The 18,374-nt window shown below is 48.0% G+C and overlaps 1 protein-coding gene across 1 annotated transcript; it reads left to right on the top strand.

Annotated features, from left to right (window-relative positions):
- The first annotated feature begins 371 nt into the window (after nucleotides 1-371).
- CTSH (cathepsin H) lies at nucleotides 372-18,072 on the top strand. Its single transcript, XM_006870943.1, has 12 exons — nucleotides 372-384; nucleotides 472-503; nucleotides 1,078-1,186; nucleotides 2,823-2,893; nucleotides 5,572-5,676; nucleotides 8,324-8,410; nucleotides 8,714-8,769; nucleotides 10,430-10,511; nucleotides 11,474-11,542; nucleotides 15,498-15,604; nucleotides 17,171-17,296; nucleotides 17,997-18,072. Exons 1-12 carry the CDS (start codon nucleotides 372-374, stop codon nucleotides 18,070-18,072), a joined length of 933 nt encoding a protein of 310 aa, XP_006871005.1.
- Nucleotides 18,073-18,374: the final 302 nt, after the last annotated feature.

Genomic DNA, 18,374 nt, shown 5'->3' with positions numbered 1-18,374 from the left:
GTAGGGTTTCCAAGGAGCAGCTGATGAGATTGAACCACCGACCTTGCAGTTCAAACGGCTTTGCAGTCTGAAGCATTAACCCACAGCGCCACACCAGAACTCCATAGATTCTAAAAATTAATTGAGATTATACAAGAAAAAAATATGAGTCCTTTTTTGCACTCTGCATTAAAACAACTGTTTTTGGTGCTCTAAATTTAGCTGGTGTGGCCTGTGGGATAATGCACTGGACCACAAGGTTGGTTTGAACAGCAAGGTCGGCAGTTCAAATTCACCAGCCGCTCATTGGAAACCCTATACAGGGTCACTATGAGTCAGAACTGACTTGACGGCACTTAACAATAAGAATACATTTAGCTTAGTTACCCAAAATGCAAATGTCAGGTTTAAAGTCGCTCTCCTTACCTGTAGATTCGTTGTTACTGGGATATGCACAACCTAATTTTTTTTTTTTCTTTCTTTTTTTTGCAGAGAAGTTTCACTTTAAGTCCTGGATGATGCAGGTTAGATCCAACTTCTTCTTTTTGAGGTTTCACAAATTTCCTGTTATTTGTTCAAACTGTACCAGATTTGAGACAGTAGAGAAAGGGGTTTTCTGCCTTGCTCCCCGGGGGAATTGGTCAAATACGAGAAAGATACAGTTCATGTCTCCCCAAACCCCTCCTATGATATTTGTGAAAGTTTCCCAGCAGCCTTTCAAATCTTGGAGTTAATTTCCTTATTTTGTTTTCAAACCACTTTGTGTGCTGATTGCCAAATCAGTTGGAGTACACTCATACTTGTACTTTTGAAAAGTGATTTTTGTCAGAAAGTTGACAAAGGGCCTGGGCACTTGGCAGATCTCTCCACCTGGGCCCCTCACAGTATCAACTGACTTCCAAGCACACATGGGTCCTGGAGACACCTACCTGCCAGCTTTGCCTCTCACATCAGAGAGCCAGAATCTGGTCACACAGTCATGGGCCGAGACTCGTGGCAGAAAGAAAACCTCCATCCCTCCTCTTCACAAACAGAAAAGCCGTCTTCCATGAGCTGCATCCTGTTTGTGTGACTGACTGCTCATGTGTTCTGTTTTAGCACCAAAAGAAATACAGCAGCACAGAAGAATACCACAAAAAGCAGCAGACATTTGTCAACAATTGGAGGAAGATCAACGCCCACAATGCTAGGAACCACACATTCAAAAGTACTTCCGGGGGGCACCTGTGTTCAGGCATCTCGGTTCCTTGGGTGGAGGGAGCAGTTCAGGTTCAGAAGGAGATGCATTAGTAGCACTTGCTGACTCAGGGATGCACTGGGGGCTTCAGGTTAGAAGGGGCAGAGACCCAGACTCTGAGGTGGTACTCAACTCTGGGTGTTATTATCCCATGTGTAACAATGTAGGTCAATGCTGATCGACCTCCTAGTGGTTGTAAGGGTTACAGAACTGTATAGAAGTCCCTGCTCTGTTCCTGCCATTTAAGTCCAGATGCTGAACTCTGCCAATGAATTGCTGTGTTCTCGGGCAGCCTCTGGGAACATCTGCGTTCGTGAGAAACGCACACACATAACATATATCAAGATTTTGGCTGAGGACTTAGAAATGATGGCAGTGCCTCCTAACTTGGTAATAATATAGGCAACAAGCCTGAACTGGGAAGAAACCTGAGTTTGAAGTTCACTACTGCCTATGACCTGGTTGTTTTTGTGGCTGTGTGCCGACCAGTCAGTTCCAATTCCTAGTGACCGTATAGGACAGACTAGAAGCATCCTGTACTCTAGACTATAGCCTCTACAGAGGAGTCTTGGTATGACACTGTAGGATCAGCACTGGACTACTAACCACAAGGTTGGTGGTGATTCAAGCTCTTCAGCCACTCCTTTGAAACCCAGTACAGAGTCACTATGAGTAGAAAGCGACTTAACAGCATTTGACAACAGCACATAGTCAGGTCTTTTCTCTTGTGGAACAGCTGATGGATTCCAACCTCCAGCCTTTCAGTTAGCAGCCAAGTGCTTAACCCTTGTGCCACCAGGGCTCTCCTTGGCTATGAAGTGGAGATGATAATGCTCCTCTCCCTGGGTTCTTATGAAGGCTGAGTGTGGGATGAGGTAGGAAAGTACTTGGTCCTCACAATCAGGGCTTCTGAACACATGGGCACCCAACTCCCAGCACCCCTCAGATTGCATCGCACCTTTAGGGTGCAGCTCGAGTACCTATACTGCTTAAACCCTCCCTAGACGATGCTGAAGCACATTAAGGGTTTGTTGTTGTTGTGAAGTGCTGTTGAGTCGGTTCCAACCCATAGCGACCGTGTTACAAACTACCAAATCAGTCTGGAAGTGCAGGACCGTACTATATGAGCAAGAGTGCTGGTGTGGCGCAGTGGGTTAATGCACTGGACTATCAGGTTTGTTTTAAACTGCAAGGTAGACAGTTCAAGCTCACCCGTCACCCCTTGGAAACCCTATACAGGGTCGCTATGGGTCGGAACCAACTCAACAGCACTTAATAACAACAGCTATATGAGCAAGAGAGTCTGGTGGCGCATTGACCGAAAGGTTAGCTGTTCAAACCCCCCCAGCCACTCCACAGGAGGAAAATGAGACAGTCTGCTCCCTGAAAGATTTCCAGCCCTGGAAACCCTAAAGAGCAGATGTACTGTGTTCTGTCAGGTCGCTATAAGTCACAATGGACTCAGTGGCAGTGGGCTTTAATGGGTGGGTTAGTTTATGAATTTAAAAAAAAATTTAACAGAGCCAAGTTCACACAGCTGAATGTGGGGGGGTTCATTGTTCCCTCTGTGCTTATGAGTGATGCTTTGGGTTTCTGTTTTCTTCAGTGGCCCTGAACCAATTTTCAGACATGACCTTTGATGAAATCAAACAAAAGATTCTTTGGTCGGAGCCTCAGGTAAGTGTTGGCGTTTATGACTAACCTAAATGTTTGCTCTAAAACCTTTGAAATAAGTTTGCAACCTGCTCTGCCTCCAGCCGGATTCTATCTCATCTCCAGAGACAGCTGGGAAGCCAGCAGTTCCTCAGTCCAGGCCCACAGGCCCCTATTCTTTGTTGCCAAAGAAAATACGTTGTTGTTAAGTTCCATCCAGTTGTCTCCGACTCATAGTGACCCTGTATAGGGTCTCCGAGGAATGACTGGTGAGAATACCAGCACTTGTGGTGTTCTCCAGCACCATACCAGAATTCCTCAGTTAAAATTTTAGTATAAACATATCCCAGACATTATATGGGACATAGTGGTGTTGTTGCTAAGTGCGGTTGTGTCAGTTCTGAATCTCCAAGGAGAAGGAGAATGATCACAGGTGTCACAATTCTACCTTTCCTCCCTCACCATCCTCTGGTCCCAGATGCTGAATGATCTGCCTCCTTGGGAGTCCAGATCTGGGAAGTTAGGCTAACCAGATTCACAAAGAAAAACGTAGCTGCCCAGTGTCTTAGTTACCTAGTGCTGCGTGTTATGAACTGACCTGTGTCCCCACAACATATGTGCTGTAAATCCTAACCTCTTTGTCGGTGGTGTTGTGTGGTCCTTTGATGCTGGAATTTATGGCAGCAGTATTTTAAATACCAGAAATTGATGGTCTGTTTCAGTCTGCCACTGGCCTTGTTTTGGTCGATGCCACTAAACTTTTCCACCGTCTTTTCCCACAGATGTACTTTATTTGATTCCTGTGTCTTCCATCTGGTGAGGGCCAGGTGTAGAGTCACTTTTTATGTTGTTTAAAATGGCATTTGTAAGAAATAAGTCACTGATCTTGTAAAATTCTATTATACAGTCTCCAGCATCATTTCTATCACCAAGACCATATTTTCCAACTACTGATCCTTCCTCTTCATTTCTAACCTTCTCATTCCAATCACCAAGGAGCTCTAGTAGTGTAGTGGTTACAAATCGGGCTGCTAACCTCAAGGTCAGCAGTTCGAAACTACCAGCTGTTCTGTGGGAGAAAGATGAGGCCTTCTGCTCCCATAAAGATTTGCAGCCTCGGAAACCCTGTGCAGGGTCACTATGAGTCAGAACCGACTCCGTGGTACTTAACAACAGCAACATTCCAATCACCAGTAAGTATCAATGCAGCATGGTAGCATGTTTGATCAGTTTCAGCCTAAGGAAGTTGTTACAATTCTTCAATTTCATTACCCCTGGCTTTAGTGGTTGGTGTGCAAATTTGAATAATAGTAGTATTAACTGGTCTTCCTTGTTTGTTGTTGTTGTTAAGTGTTGTCGAGTCCAGTTCTGACTCATAGCAAGCCTATATAAGGTTTCTGAGGAGCAGCTGGTGAGCTTGAACCACCAACCTTGCTGTTCAAACGGAACTTGCAGTCCAGCACATTAACCCGAATGCCACACCAGGACTCCAGTCTTGTAGACATGTGCATATTATCCTATCACAAACAGCATTGTACTTCCAGACAGATCTTGAAATGTTTTTATGACAATAACTTCAACGCCATTCCTCTTCCACTATTGTTCCTGGCATAGGAAACCATATGATTGTCTGATTCACCATGGCCAATATGAGGCCATTTAAGCTCACTAATTTCTATGAAATCCATCTTTATACATTCGATTTCATTTATGACAACTTCCAATTTTCCTAGGTTTATACTTTGTACATTCCACATCCTGATATTATGGGTGTTTGCAGCTGTTGCTTCCTATTTTGAGTTCTGCTACACCAGTGTATGTTGTTGGTGTTAAGTGCTGTCAACTTATTTCCAACTCACGGCGACCCTGTATAGGGTTCACAAGAAGCAGCTGGTGAGTTTGAACAACAGACTTTGTGGTTCAAACCGACCTTGCAGTCCAGTGCTTTACCCCACAATGATTCCCAGGATTCCCCATCAACAAAAGCTTTATAAGTCCATTCACGTCATTATGGTCAACTCTACTTTGAGGAGGCAGCTCTTTCCATGTTGGGATTTTGAGTGTCCTCCAACCTGTAGCGCTCAGCTTCCGGCCTTATATCTGACGATGTTCTGCTGCTATTGTCGATGTTTTCATCTTTTGGTACTACATCTACCAATGTTCTGCTATTTATATGGTTTTCAGGAGACAGACTCTCCTTCCTAGTCTGTCTTTGTCTAGAAGCTCCACTGAAACTTGGATGACCCTGCAGGTACTTAAAATACTGGCAAAATAACTTACAGCATCAAAGGAACACACAACCCCACAGACATAGAGGTTAGGGTTTATAGCACATATGTTGTGGGGACACAGGTCAGTTCATAACACGCAGCACTAGGTAACTAAGACACTGGGCATCCACATTTTTCTTTGTGAATCTGGCTCCTAACTTCCCTGATCTGGACTCCCAAGGGGGCAGGCAGATCATTCTGCATCTGGGACCAGAAGATGATGAGGGAGGAGAAAGAGTTCTGACACTCATGCTCTTTCATGGTGATTCTTGTTAATTTTTACTTGATTTTTATCATTTATTTTTTATTGTTGTTGATTGGTGATTCCATTCCATTGTATTGTTGTTTTTGTGTTAACAACAACAACAACAAAAAGTTTTGCTTGTTTGTCTGTGGGTTTTCTCCCTGAAAAGACATATTTGGATATTTCAGAATTGTTCAGCCACCAAAGGTAACTACCTCCGAGGCACTGGCCCCTACCCACCGTCTGTGGACTGGAGGAAAAAAGGACACTTTGTTACATCAGTGAAAAATCAGGTATTCATGCTCACTTGCACCCTTTCTAGAAACATAGTCGCATTCTCAGACAAAACATCACAAAGAAACACTCCAAAGAGTCACGCAACCATCTGAAGCATATCCCTGACTCTAGTTTCCTCCTCATCCCGGGCATTATTCTGAGAGACCACAGAAGTCATTACTTCTTTGGGCTGCTCCAGAGGATGAAAAGCTCTTCTTTATGGTGGTCTACAGGTCATCCCACCACCCCCAGTTTTTCCCACTGGTGGTCTGCCCGACACGGTCAGCCAAAACATTATCTGCCCTACACCCTTCAGAGACTGGAGACCAAGGCGCCATCCCTGCAATCTCTTCGTCTCCTCCATCCACTGGTCAGGGCACCAAGTCCTCCAGGGAAGCGCTCCCGCTGCAGGGTACAGTGGATTTGGCACGTGGATGGCAGAACCTCTCCACTCACTCGGAGAGCTGAGGACTCTGCCGCTTGTTTGGGGAGTTCCAGGAAGTTTAGGAGAGTCTGAACTGTCCTAAACTCCCAGCTGTCCCCTCTGCCTGCTGTGGTCCTTCCCTTGGAAGTGAGATATGATGACCTTCTTCAGAAAGATGCTGACCTCCCGGTTCCAGAAAATATACAGCTAACTTTTCCCTCCTGGAAACGCTTGCCTTTCACTGAAATTCTCTGTGAGAAACTTTCTTTCTCTTTCCTAGAAGTCATGAGGCACAGCTTCAAACCCTCCAGGCTCACAGAGCTGGCCAAGTTTTCTGAACTTTAAAACCCTGAAGCCAAAACGGCTCTGTCCTCTCAGGAGTAAATGTTGGTGGAAAGAAGTCAGTTTTTTTTTGTTTTTGTTTTCGTTTTTTGGGGCCACCTGAGAATCATGTGGCAATTGAAGGCAACCAACAGGAAGTGTGGACACTTAAGCTGGTCACTCTTGGGTGGATGGGCAGGGGAGGCCTGCCAGGAATTTCCCAAGTCCTCATTCATATTAAGTACTCCTGGGCCATCATCTGACAGGACATGGGCTAAGAGGGTGGCGATGAGATGGCTAATCTCCTAGGTGTATCTTATCTGACTGTGGTCACTGTGGTCATCATGATTACAGATGGTAGTGACGGAGGTGGGGTCTGTTGTTCTCAAGTTCAGCAGTTCGACACTACCAACAGTTCCGTGGGAGAAAGATGAGGCTTTCTGCTCCCGTAAAGATTTACAGTCTATGAAACCCTGTACAGGATTGCTAAGAGTCGGAACCGACTCCACGGCACATTAACAGCACCCATCAACCACCACTTCACAGAAGAGGAAACTGAGAGAGAAAGTGGCTTTGGCCAAGATCCAAGGTAAACAAGTGACAGAAGGGATTCAGTTTGTAAACTATTTTAACCTCATCCCAAACGGGTCAGAAAATAATCCATTTAACTTCACCCTAGACTGCCTGTTTAGGTTAAATAAATGTGACCAATTTCCATATTTGATCCCCATTTTTAAAAACTGAAACAAGACTGTAGATTTGAAACAATAAAAACCAAGTGTCTTCTCTCGTCCCAACGCTCCACCCTGCTCTGCCTCCTTGCATAGTATGTGGCCACACCTCTGTCTTTGACAGTTTTGGAGAACTTCAGACCAGGGTCTTCCTCAGCGGGCTAGGATGAAGGAAGCCTAGGATGAAGGGAAATGAACCGAGAACAGTGAATTGAATATTTAAATGAAATGGACAGGGGGAGGGGAACTTTAAGAGGAAGAATGTGGAGAATTGAGCCAGTGAGGGGAGAAAAAAGAGAAAGAGGTGATTTTTGAGGTTGGAGGCCTAAGAGGAAATTAACAATAGCAACGTAACTAACATCATTGGACTCTCTGGGCTAACTGTTTGGCAGGCATGAACTTAGCTAGCTCTCCTAACTGCTTTCTATTGTCATTCCATTCTACAAATGATGAAGCTGGGGTTTAGAGAGGCCTGGTCACACAGCTGATGTGTGGCAGAGCTGTGATTTAGACCAGGAAGTCAGGGTTCCAATCGGTATTGTCTTGGAGGTACCCCAGGTCAGGAGGCTGTGTAACTGTGGTGGAGGATGGTGAGATGGATAGATGAGGCAGGACTGGTGTGGTCTGAGGTGTCTGAGGCACCTGGTGGAGTCCGTGTGGAATCAGTTCAATGGGTCTGTGCGGAGGTCAGGGCTGAGGCTGGAGGTTGAGGGAGTTTTGAGTTTAACCAATAGAACCATGGGTAGAAATAAGATGGGGATGGTGGGGTTCTATAGACAGCACTTTGGTGAATCCTTTGGCTGGGAACTGCTGGGGAGAAGAGAAGCCAGAAAACCGATTCAGAAGGAGAAGGTGCGTTAGAAGACCATCAGTGGAGCTTGGGAGGGGCTCCAGGCCTCCCAAGATGGTAGGGGTTGGTTGACAAAAGAGAAGGGTTGGGGGTCCATCAGCACTAGCGACTGCTCCTGCTCCCATGAAGCCTCAGTTACCTCAGTTACTGAAACGTGGGAGAAGGACACCAGCCTCTCGGGCCTATAAGAGCCAGAGTGGGCCAGTCTGGAGCAGGGCTTTGTCAACCGGAAAGACATCTGGGACCTTGGGGGTTCTCAAAGGGTCAGTGGAGGGAGTCAGAGGAAAGGGCTGTACCCTGTGTCCCAGCTACTGACTGCCTGACCCCCCGTTTTCTAGGGAGGTTGCGGCAGTTGCTGGACTTTCTCTACCACAGGGGCCCTGGAATCTGCTATCGCCATAGCCAGCGGAAAGCTGCTCTCTCTGGTAAGAAGTCTCGCGTTCCCTACCATTTTGCCCCCAAGGCACTACAGGAGGCCTGAGAAATCCTCTTCCTCAGAATCCCATACAATTCACACCTGCAAGTCCACTTATCACTCTCACCCGCCTGCTGACCACCAGGTAGTTACGAAGCCCCTCCCAACACGTGCTGGCTGGGTCTGATGCTTCAGGACATAATTGGGTCATCTTAACATGGCATTGATTTCACCAAAGGTGTGGATCAGCACCTTGTGTAACATCTGACACCTTCCCAGCCTCCTGCTCATTGGGTTGTGTTCCTTCCTATAGGCAGAACAGCAGCTGGTAGACTGCGCCAAGGACTTCAACAATCATGGCTGCCAAGGGTATGTCCCTGAGCAGGAGGGCCCCAGACCCCTTCTCTTTACCAGATGGTTACTTCTAGTTGCACTTTGGTTTCCTGAGAAAGAAAGGAACCGTGTCATTCCTTTGTCAAGTATGTGCCAGACGCTGACAGACATTACCTTGCTCGTTGGCCTAGATAGTGGAAACTTTATCCCACTGTATAGAGGAAGTCACCTCACATGCCCAGGGCCCCACAGCCAGATGGGGCCAAGCTGAGATCTGAGCCCAGACCTATCTGGTTTCTAATTCCATCCTGTTTCCAAGGTGTCACCTGCCTCTCATTCCATGGCACAGTCAGCTTCACACGCCACCAAGGCCTCTGGGCAGAGAACAAACACATCAACTCCCCAAACCTAGATCCACACAGAGATGTCTGGGGGCCTATATACAGGTCCTCAACTGCTCTAAGCTTCCCCAGCTAGAAAGGCCATGAAGGAACTTGTCTATAAATGTGGTGCAGTGTTCATGCCTGTCTCTACTGGACCTGCCTATTGTTTAAATAGGTTGTTAGGAATTTCCACATGTTCCTAGTGTCTCTAGCCCTCACCTTTTTCTCCACACATGCTGTACTCTGAGACACCTCTATTAGCATCGGTTGGCTTTCCTGGCAAATAATCTGTATAAATCCAGGCCTTTCATGTCCCCCTGGAGCAAGCGCCCATTCTTCACCCCTCTGTCTACTTGTGGTCCATCCCTCTTCCCAGGCCTCAGCTCTGCCGGTCTTCTTCCTCCTATAGCTGAATTCTAGGAAGTCCTCTTAACCCTGCTTCCTGCTCTCACCAGCAGTAAACATGTAGCGAGCCCTGACCTAGACCTCGGGACTCAAGGATGACCCATCCTCACCAGAGGTTGCAACTCTCATTGGTTTGCTCTCTTATAAACACCTCTCGTAACCAGAGTCTAACAAGGAAGTTCTGAAGCACTTTTCAAAATAGTCTGTTTGCTTCGGTCCAGGATGCTAGTTTTTTTATCCATTCATTCCACAAATATGACTGAGCATTGGGGATTAGGGATTCAGCAATCAACAGAACACAGACATGACAATCTAGCTGAGCAAGAGAGATTGTAAGTATATAATAGATGAGGCGGCAACAATTACTATGAAAAAGGAAAACAACCAAGAATACAAGGGGGCAGGGGTATTGTAACACACTCAGCTGCTAGCCAAAGGGTTGGAGGTTCAAGTCCACCCAGAGGCAGCGCAGCAGAAAAACTTGGAGATCTACTTCTGACAAACCAGCCTCTGAAAAATCCTATAGAGTTCTACACACATGGGGTCCCAATGAGTTGGAATTGGGTTAGTGGCAACGGTTTTTAATGTGGCCCTGGGCAAGCTGTTCAGTCTCTTTGAGCCTCAGTCTACCCATTTGTAAGATGGAAACAACAGACTGATCTGGGGGATCCAGCAATAGGATTTGCAGAGCACTTGTCCCTACTGGGTGCCCAGTGGTAATAAAGGTGAGCTGGTCTTTGGATTATAGTAATCTTATCTGCGTTTGCAGAGCTTTATCCCAAGGCCAGACAAATGGTACTGCCCTCCACCCCTCCTCACCCAAGGCCTCCAGTCCCACCCAGGCAAACCGCTAACGAGCTCAGTCCTGACCACCTACATCAGGGCTCATCTGTGTGTGCTTCTTGCAGGGGCCTCCCCAGCCAGGCCTTCGAGTACATCCTATACAACAAGGGCATCATGGGTGAAGACAGCTACCCCTACCAAGGCCGGGTAATTCTGAGCAGCTTTGACTCCATCTTGGCCTACAAAGCTTCCCCTTCTGTGGCGCCACTCCCTCCTTCCTGAGATGCGCTTCCCCCCACACAGATATGCTGCTCTGTTGTCTTCTGGCTTCTTCCTGTCCTGCTGGACACCACAGTGTGTCCGTGTGGTCAGCCTCTTGTCCTGCTGACAGTCTCCCAAGCCCCGTACCTGCTTGTCTACTCCGTTGGTCCATCTTGTACCCCTGACCCCACTCACATCCTGCCTTCCTTCATCCAAGATCACTTCAGGGAACCCTCCACATAGGGGCTCCCAAGTAGCCTCTCAAGTCCAGTTCTGACCACACCCCTGCCCTATTCTGATCTCTTCACAGGATCCACAAGGCCTACAAGTTAAAGATCAAACTCTTTAGCCTGCCCTTCCCAACCTCACCCAAAACAGTCTTCCCAGTCTTTTCTGCCTGTTTCTGCCCCTGATAAACCTATGCGCCAGCAGAACCACCTGCGGGTTCCCTAACGCCAGGTCCTGCCTCTAGAAGGTCCTAAGACTTGTCATCCTCAGTCTTCTCCTTGTTCCAGTCCCAGAAGGGCTTCCATGTCCCTCCCTGTGTCCCTATGTCTGTGCTTACCTCTTGCCAGCAATAAGAATCCCCCTCCGTCTTCCCTGTTCTTACCCAGCCTCCATTTCTCAGCATATTTCCTGCTGGCTTAAGCCCTTCCTACATCCTCAATGAGTGTTCCGCATGCTTCCGTCAAAGCCAACAGCATGACTATCTCCTGCCACTAGGCTGTGAGTTCCTCGAAGACAAGAATGCTTCCAAGTCTCTCCTAAGTGACCCCGTAACCCCGTCTGCGCCTGGTACCTGTAGTCTTTGCTCAGTCAATGTTAGCAGGCAGCATGAGCAGGCCTGAAGCCTCGGCTTAGGCCAAATAACCCTAACCTGTACTCCACGTCCTTTGCTACCTGAACAGGATGGTATCTGCAAGTTCCAGCCCGAGAAGGCCATCGCTTTTGTCAAGGATGTGGCCAACATCACACTCGTGAGTACCAATGTCTGCTCTTGAATGGGGAATGTGTTTTGATAAGGAGTCTAGTCCCCTCAGCAATCAGATGGCCAATGGGTCAGGCAGCACAACCCTTTCATTTAAAAGGTTCTGATTCTCACTGAGTATCAGTACCAGGAGGACAGCGCAGTAGATGATGGGAGGGAAAGCACATAAGACTGCAGCCAGATGCTCTAACCCCAGGGCTGTGCCAGACTCTGTTCTTGTGTTTCTGTTTTCATGACAATAACATACAAGTATTAATCCCCATCCCATGTGCATACCTTCAGCATGTAAGTGCAAAGATGTGGATGAGACGCTAAGAGTGTGAGTGCTGCACTAACAAACAGTCCCCAAATCTGAATGGCTTCACACAGTCCAGGTTTGTATCAAGCTACATCCTTGTGTGGTGTTGTGGGATAAAGCGCTGGACTGCAAGGTTGGTTTGAACCACAAGGTTGGTGGTTCAAACTCACTAGCTACTCCTTGGAAACCCTGTGCAGGGTCACTATGAATCAGAACCAACTCCACAGCACTTCACTACAACAACAACAGGTACTCCTTAGCTTAGCCGAGTTATACTCTCTGCTCTCTGCCTCATTCTATGACCCAACTCTATGGAATTCCTGGTTGGCCCAACAGTTAAGCATGTGACTGCTAGCTCTGACTCTTAGGGCTTCCAAGAAGTTGGATGGTGAGTTTAGACCATTGGCCTTGCGGTTCACAGTCCAGTGCTTATCCTGCAGTGCCACACGAGGACTCCATTATTATTGAGTGCCATTGAGTCGCTTCTGACTCAGCGACCCTGTAATAGGGTTTCCAAGAAGCGGCTGGTGAGTTTGAACCGCCAAACTTATGGTTCACAATCCAGTGCTGATCCACAGCGCCACACCAGGACTCCATATCTACCATTTAATTGATGCACATGCCAAACTCTCAACAGTAGTGGCGAAAGCAAGACCCAGGAGGTGTTTTATTCTGTTCTACGTAGAGTTGCTCTGAATCAGAAGCAACTCATGGCACCGAACAACAATACATTCATGGAGTGTTTACAAGTGCTATGCCAACCACTCGGGAGTATGGTGGCTCCATACAATAAGCACTGGACTGCAAACCACATGGTCCACAGTTCAAAGCCACCAACTGCTCCAGGGAAAAAGATGAGGCTTTCTGCTCCAGCAAATACTTGAAGTGTCAGAAATCCTATACTGGGTCACTATGAGTCGGAACCAACTCGATGGCACTTAACAACAGTCCATCCACATAACATGCTTTATCTTCTCTAGATTCAAACTGTCCCTTTAAGTGTCATTATTACCATCATTTTCTAATAAGGAAATAGAGGCTCTGAGTGGTTACGTCACTAGTCTAAGGTCACAGAGCTAGGAAGTGAAAGCTGGGATTTAGACTGAGGCCATGTCATTCCTGAGCCAGGGCATCTTACCCCTGGTGTGGCACAGTAAGATAAACACTGGACCACAAGGTCGGTTTGAACAGTAAGGTCAGCTCTTCAAACCCACCATCTGCTCCTCGGAAACCCTATACAGGGTCACTATGAGTCAGAAACAACTTGACGACACTTAACAACAACTGACAACCACGGATTTATCTTTAGGAAATAGTTTTCTTTCAGACCCACCCACCAAGGGCTGGTCTGCTCTGAGAGGTACATCAGGGTAGCCCTTTGGCCTTATGGGTGATATCTGTAAGGCCCCAGAGAGCAGGCAGTGCTGACACTCAGCCCTCTTTGGTCAGGCTGAGGACTCAGCCAGAGCCCCAGGATAGCTGTGAGAATGGTGCTGGACATAACAGCAGCGTGTACCCTCTTGGTGGACAGGCCTTCCTTGTCTCCGAGCTGACCTGACCCCTCTGGGCCTCACGGAGTCTTTCTGAGTCTCTTGCTTGCAGTCAGCTGTTCTCCTCTGGGTCTCTGTCCACGCTTCCAGGGAACTAGGATTGGAGAGGCCTGGTTTCCCATAAGAAGCCCTGTGTTGGGCTACTAACCCCAAGGTCAGCAGTTGGAATTCACCAGCCCCTGTACAGGAACAAGAGGCGGCTTTCTGCACCCATACAGATTCACAGCTTCAGTTGGAACACACTCAATGAGAGTGGGTGGTGGTGAGGGTGGCTTCACCGTACCCTCCAGCACGTCCCTTGCTTTCAGCAGAACTCTCACCTCAGCTCGGACACTCCAGCCTCATTTCAGCTCTTCAGGGGCACTAGCCAGGGCACTGGCTTCCCTGGGAAGATTTGGAAAGCACTACTGCCTGGGCCCACCCTGTAATTGGTCTGAGGTGCAGCCTGGGCATCAGACTTTTTAAAGTCTCCTGGCTAGTTTAACATGCAGCCACAGCCAAGGTAGATAAGAACTGCTCTCTCTCCTTGATATTGCGGCCGATCCCACAGCTGCAGCCTCCAGGAAGCCCCCGGGATTTCCTCCTACATGTCTTCCCCAGCTGAAAGGACAGATGCTACTGGGAAGGCACATCATCCTTGGCTGGGTGTCTTCATTTCCTAGTGTTGTCGTAACACAGATGCCACAGTGCGTTCTGGAGGCTACAAGTCCAAATCAGGATCTTGGCTGTGTTGATTCCTTCCTCGTAGGTAGCTCTGGGTGTTCCTTGGAGTGCCTTGGCTTGTAAACAATCCTCACATAGCCTCTGTCATCCCTTGTGTGTGTGTGTGTGTGTGTGTCTAATGTGCACTTTTTATAACTCACAAATGATTAGATTTCGAACCCACCCTACTCAGGTCTGATCTGATTGTCATAACAAACAGGACTTCATCCGTAGGTGGTGTGTTGTTGTTACATGCCATCGAGTTGGTACCAACTCATAGCGACCCTATTGTATAGGGCTTCTGAGGAGCCGGTGGTGAGTTTGAACTGCTGACATTGCAGTCCAGAGCTTATCCTATAGTGCCTCACCAGGACTCCATATGTATAGGCATAGATACGTTGTTGTTAAGTGCCGTCGAGTCTATTCAGACTCATAGCAAACCCTGTATAGGGTTTCCGAGGAGCAACTGGTGAACTTGAACTGCTGACCTTGAGGATCTAACCGACTTTGCAGTCCAGTATATTAACCGTCAGCACTGCAACAGGACTCCAAGAATAAGTATTGGGGTTAAGCTTCTAACATACATTTTGGTAGGGACACAATTTAATCTATAGCACTGCGTTTTCTCTTGTTTCTACCACACTCTGGTCTTATTTATTCATATACTTATAGTCTTCCTGTTCTCCCAAAATAACTCTGTAGAGCAACTTGCTGGGAACAGGGACTCCTGGAAGTAGGAGTTGGGGAGTTCAAGCTCTGATCCTTCTGAGCACCTGGCCCATAAGAGGATCCCAGTGAATGCCTGTAAGTGAGTGAATGTGTGGGTCTACACTGCCCTCCACAGTCCCTGAGCCAAAGAGTGCAGGCCTTCTAAGAACCAGAGTTGTTGTTGTTAAGTGCCGTTGAGTCGATTCCGACCCACAGTGACCCTGTATAGGGTTTCCAAGAAACAGCTGGTGAGCTTGAACCACTGACGCAAAGGACTTTGCAGTCTGATGCATTAGCCCACAGCACCAACCAGTGAGAGAAGGGAAAGGCAGATGCACAAATAACACCAGCCTAGCCAGGGGAGAGATGTTACAGAGAGCAGTTTGGTCAGGGAAGAGGGACTTATATGGTAAATAGGACCCTCCAAGCACAAGAGGGTGGGGCCTCCCTCACCAGTGCCCAGCTCCCAAGGCCAAAGCCCTGCAGCAGAGGAGGACCAGCTTGCCTCCTAGTGGCTACTATTGGGCCTCACCCATCATCTCTCCTTGCTTCATGATGGACAACCACCTCCATTGCTTTGGGTCTCTAACTCCCACCTTGGGACAAAGAGCCATATCTTGAAAGTGGGGTGAAGATATGACAGAGGCTGTGCGTGTCCATCCACCAGTCTGTCTGTCTGTCCACAGAATGATGAAGAGGCGATGGTGGAAGCTGTGGCCCTATACAACCCTGTGAGCTTTGCCTTCGAGGTGACAGAAGATTTCATGAGTTACCACAAGGGCATCTACTCCAGGTGAGGAGCCCAGACCCCAGGAGCCGCAGGGAGAATGACTGGGAAGCTTCCTGCTAGGGCAAGGGACTCCAGCTCTACTCACACTGATGGTCACACCATGTCTTCACACCTACCATGTAATGGGAAGTCCTGGGTAGCGCTGGACATTAATGCTGGATGTTAATGCGCTGGACTGCAAGGTCAATTTGAACCATAAGGTCGATGGGTCAAGCTCACCAGCTACTCCATTATACACGGTCACTATGAGTTGGACTTGACTCGATGGCACTCAACAACAACAACCATGTAATGGACACTTTTATACATTCCCTCAGTCCTGGGGGTCAGGAGTCATTGTTTCCATCTTATAGAGGAGGAGAAAGATGGTCAGAAGAGACATGGCCAACTAAAGCCACATGACTTATCAGGGGTAGGGCCAAAATTTGAGCCCAAGACTCTGTCTTCCTCAACAGAAGAGTTGCCTCCAGTTAAGAAAACCCAGATGCCAAATTTGAAGACATAAAATAGGGAAGAGAAAGGAGCTACTCTCAAACACAAGAACCATTTGCTGATGGATTTACCACAGAGTTAACGGCACACAACCACCATCAACCATGGGCCGCCCCGGTTGAGATGTCACTGAGGACCTTAGAACTATAGGCAGAAACCACGTTGACAGATGAGAACTTGGAAGTTCTGGAAAAGCATTTATTTGGTCATGGAGTTAAAGGAAAAGAGTCTGTCCGTGAGAAGAGGGAAGAGAGCGAACTGAGGACAAAGCCCTGGGGAGCATCAGTACTTCAGGGATGACAAGAAGATGGAGACCATGAAGGGGGCACTAGTGAAAAGTAAGGAAAAGACAAGTGCCAAGGAGCTTGATTTTTCTAAAGAACTCTATGGTGACTCCTTTAGCAAAGGGTACTTGTGTTTGAAAGCAGCTACTTGCTCTTCTCTACTGCCTGTCTTCAAATTTGGAACCTGGGGTTTCTTAACTGGAGGCATCACTTATGTTGAGGAAGACAGGAGTCTTGCGCTCAAAATTTGGCCCTACCCCTGATGAGTCATGTGGCTTTGGTCTGTCATGTCTCTTTTTGACCATCTTTCTCCTTCTCTGTAAGATGGAAACCATGACTCCTCACCCCAAATCCTACCTGACCCTTCCTCCAGCCCCAGGCCTTCCTTTCCCAGGTCCCAGCATGCTGCTGCCCAAGTGAAAGACCAGAGCTATGTTGGAAGTCTCCCTTCCCCTCATCCTTCCCAACAAGGTCCACAGACACTGTTTCCCTCACATAGCTCCTCCTCCCCATGTCTCTGCTGTTGACCACCGTCATCCTCTCCTGGTTTCTCCATGTCAACGCCCACCACCAGTCCACCCTCCACTAGCAACCAGAGTCAGTCGGAAACATTCCTCATACCACACTGACTTTAAAACACTCTGATGTTCCCCCAAACCTTCAGGATGCGAGTCCAGTGTGTCAGCTGGGCTGGGAACACTCTCATGATCTCGTCCTTCCTGTTTCTCCAAAACGCATTCATCTCACCCTGCAGCCCCTTCCCCAGTCACCCATTATGATTTTTTTTTCCCAGTACCTCCTGCCACAAAACACCAGATAAAGTCAACCATGCAGTGCTGGCTGTTGGGTACGGAGAAGAAAATGGGGTGCCCTATTGGATTGTGAAAAACTCTTGGGGTTCCTACTGGGGCATGAATGGGTAAGTAACTTCCAGGTCCCATATGCCTTGGGGTGTGGGACTCAAGTCTGAGGCCCTGGAGGACAGCTCTCTTACCTTAAAAGTACAACTGCTAAGGGGCTTCCAGCAGGGCGAGAGAACCTCCAATTGTAACCTCCGCATCCTTAAAGGTCCCTCTTAGCAACCTCTCCCCAGTCCTGAACGTCAGGTTTTAATGATTCTGCACTGAGAACAGGAGTGCCTTTGGCTCATTGACATCTATCGTCACTGCTTTAAAAACCGTTCATATACGGTCCCTGTTGGGACTAAGCCAACCTCTGGGAGGATCTATGTCTAAGAAATCAAGATGGTAAATTGTTCACTGATCCCTGATAGCACTTCCTTTGAGGAGAAAGGGGCTGGAACCAGGGGAATGTGGTGTACATCCTGACAAGATTTTCATCTTGTGTCTCCTCTCTAAAAAGAAGAGTCTTAATTATCATCTCTTTTAACAAAGACTTGGGGTGCACCTGGAGAGAAGTGGGGGATGGGTAAAATAAGAGAGTTCATCTATCTGCCTTCAGGGCAGTCTGTTCCTGGTGGAAAGCCCCAGCATTACTGTCTAATAAATGACTTCAGAGCACACCATCCCCAGAGTTTGTCCTCGGTGAGCGGCAAAGCATACCAGAAAGGTCTGTGGTGTGAGTCAGCAGCCAGGCCTCAGCTCCCTCTCTCTGCCCAGGTACTTCCTCATCGAGCGCGGGAAGAACATGTGCGGCCTGGCTGCTTGTGCCTCCTACCCCATCCCTCTGATATGAGCCGGGACAACACAGCAGCTGCTTGGCGGAGAAGGGAAGGAGCCGGCAGCCAGGGCCATTCCGTGAAAATACTGCCTTGGAGGAAGTGGCGGCGTCACCCACCCAGGAGCTCACCACTTTCCTTCCTCGGCCCTGTCCAGACCTGGAGAGAAGCAAACCAGGAAGAAGAATTTCACAGATAACCAGCTCATCTGAATGTCAGTCCTGGTGCAGAGACCGGTGCGGTCAGCCCTCAGTATCTGGTATCTGTGGGGGATTCGTTCCTGGACACAGACGTACATACTTCCCCATCTCCCACCGCC

This window comes from Chrysochloris asiatica, unplaced genomic scaffold (assembly GCF_000296735.1).
Source record: "Chrysochloris asiatica unplaced genomic scaffold, ChrAsi1.0 scaffold00156, whole genome shotgun sequence".
Classification (NCBI taxonomy): Eukaryota; Metazoa; Chordata; class Mammalia; order Afrosoricida; family Chrysochloridae; genus Chrysochloris; species Chrysochloris asiatica.
Note: the sequence above shows the minus strand (reverse complement) of the source record. Positions and strands in the feature narration are given on the sequence as shown.

What these genes read in the sequence shown, in the direction of transcription:
- CTSH (XM_006870943.1), top strand. An exon ending in TTACATCAGTGAAAAATCAG is followed by an intron (nt 5,677 to 8,323) that starts GTATTCATGCTC and finishes CCCGTTTTCTAG; the next exon opens with GGAGGTTGCGGCAGTTGCTG. An exon ending in GCGGAAAGCTGCTCTCTCTG is followed by an intron (nt 8,411 to 8,713) that starts GTAAGAAGTCTC and finishes TCCTTCCTATAG; the next exon opens with GCAGAACAGCAGCTGGTAGA.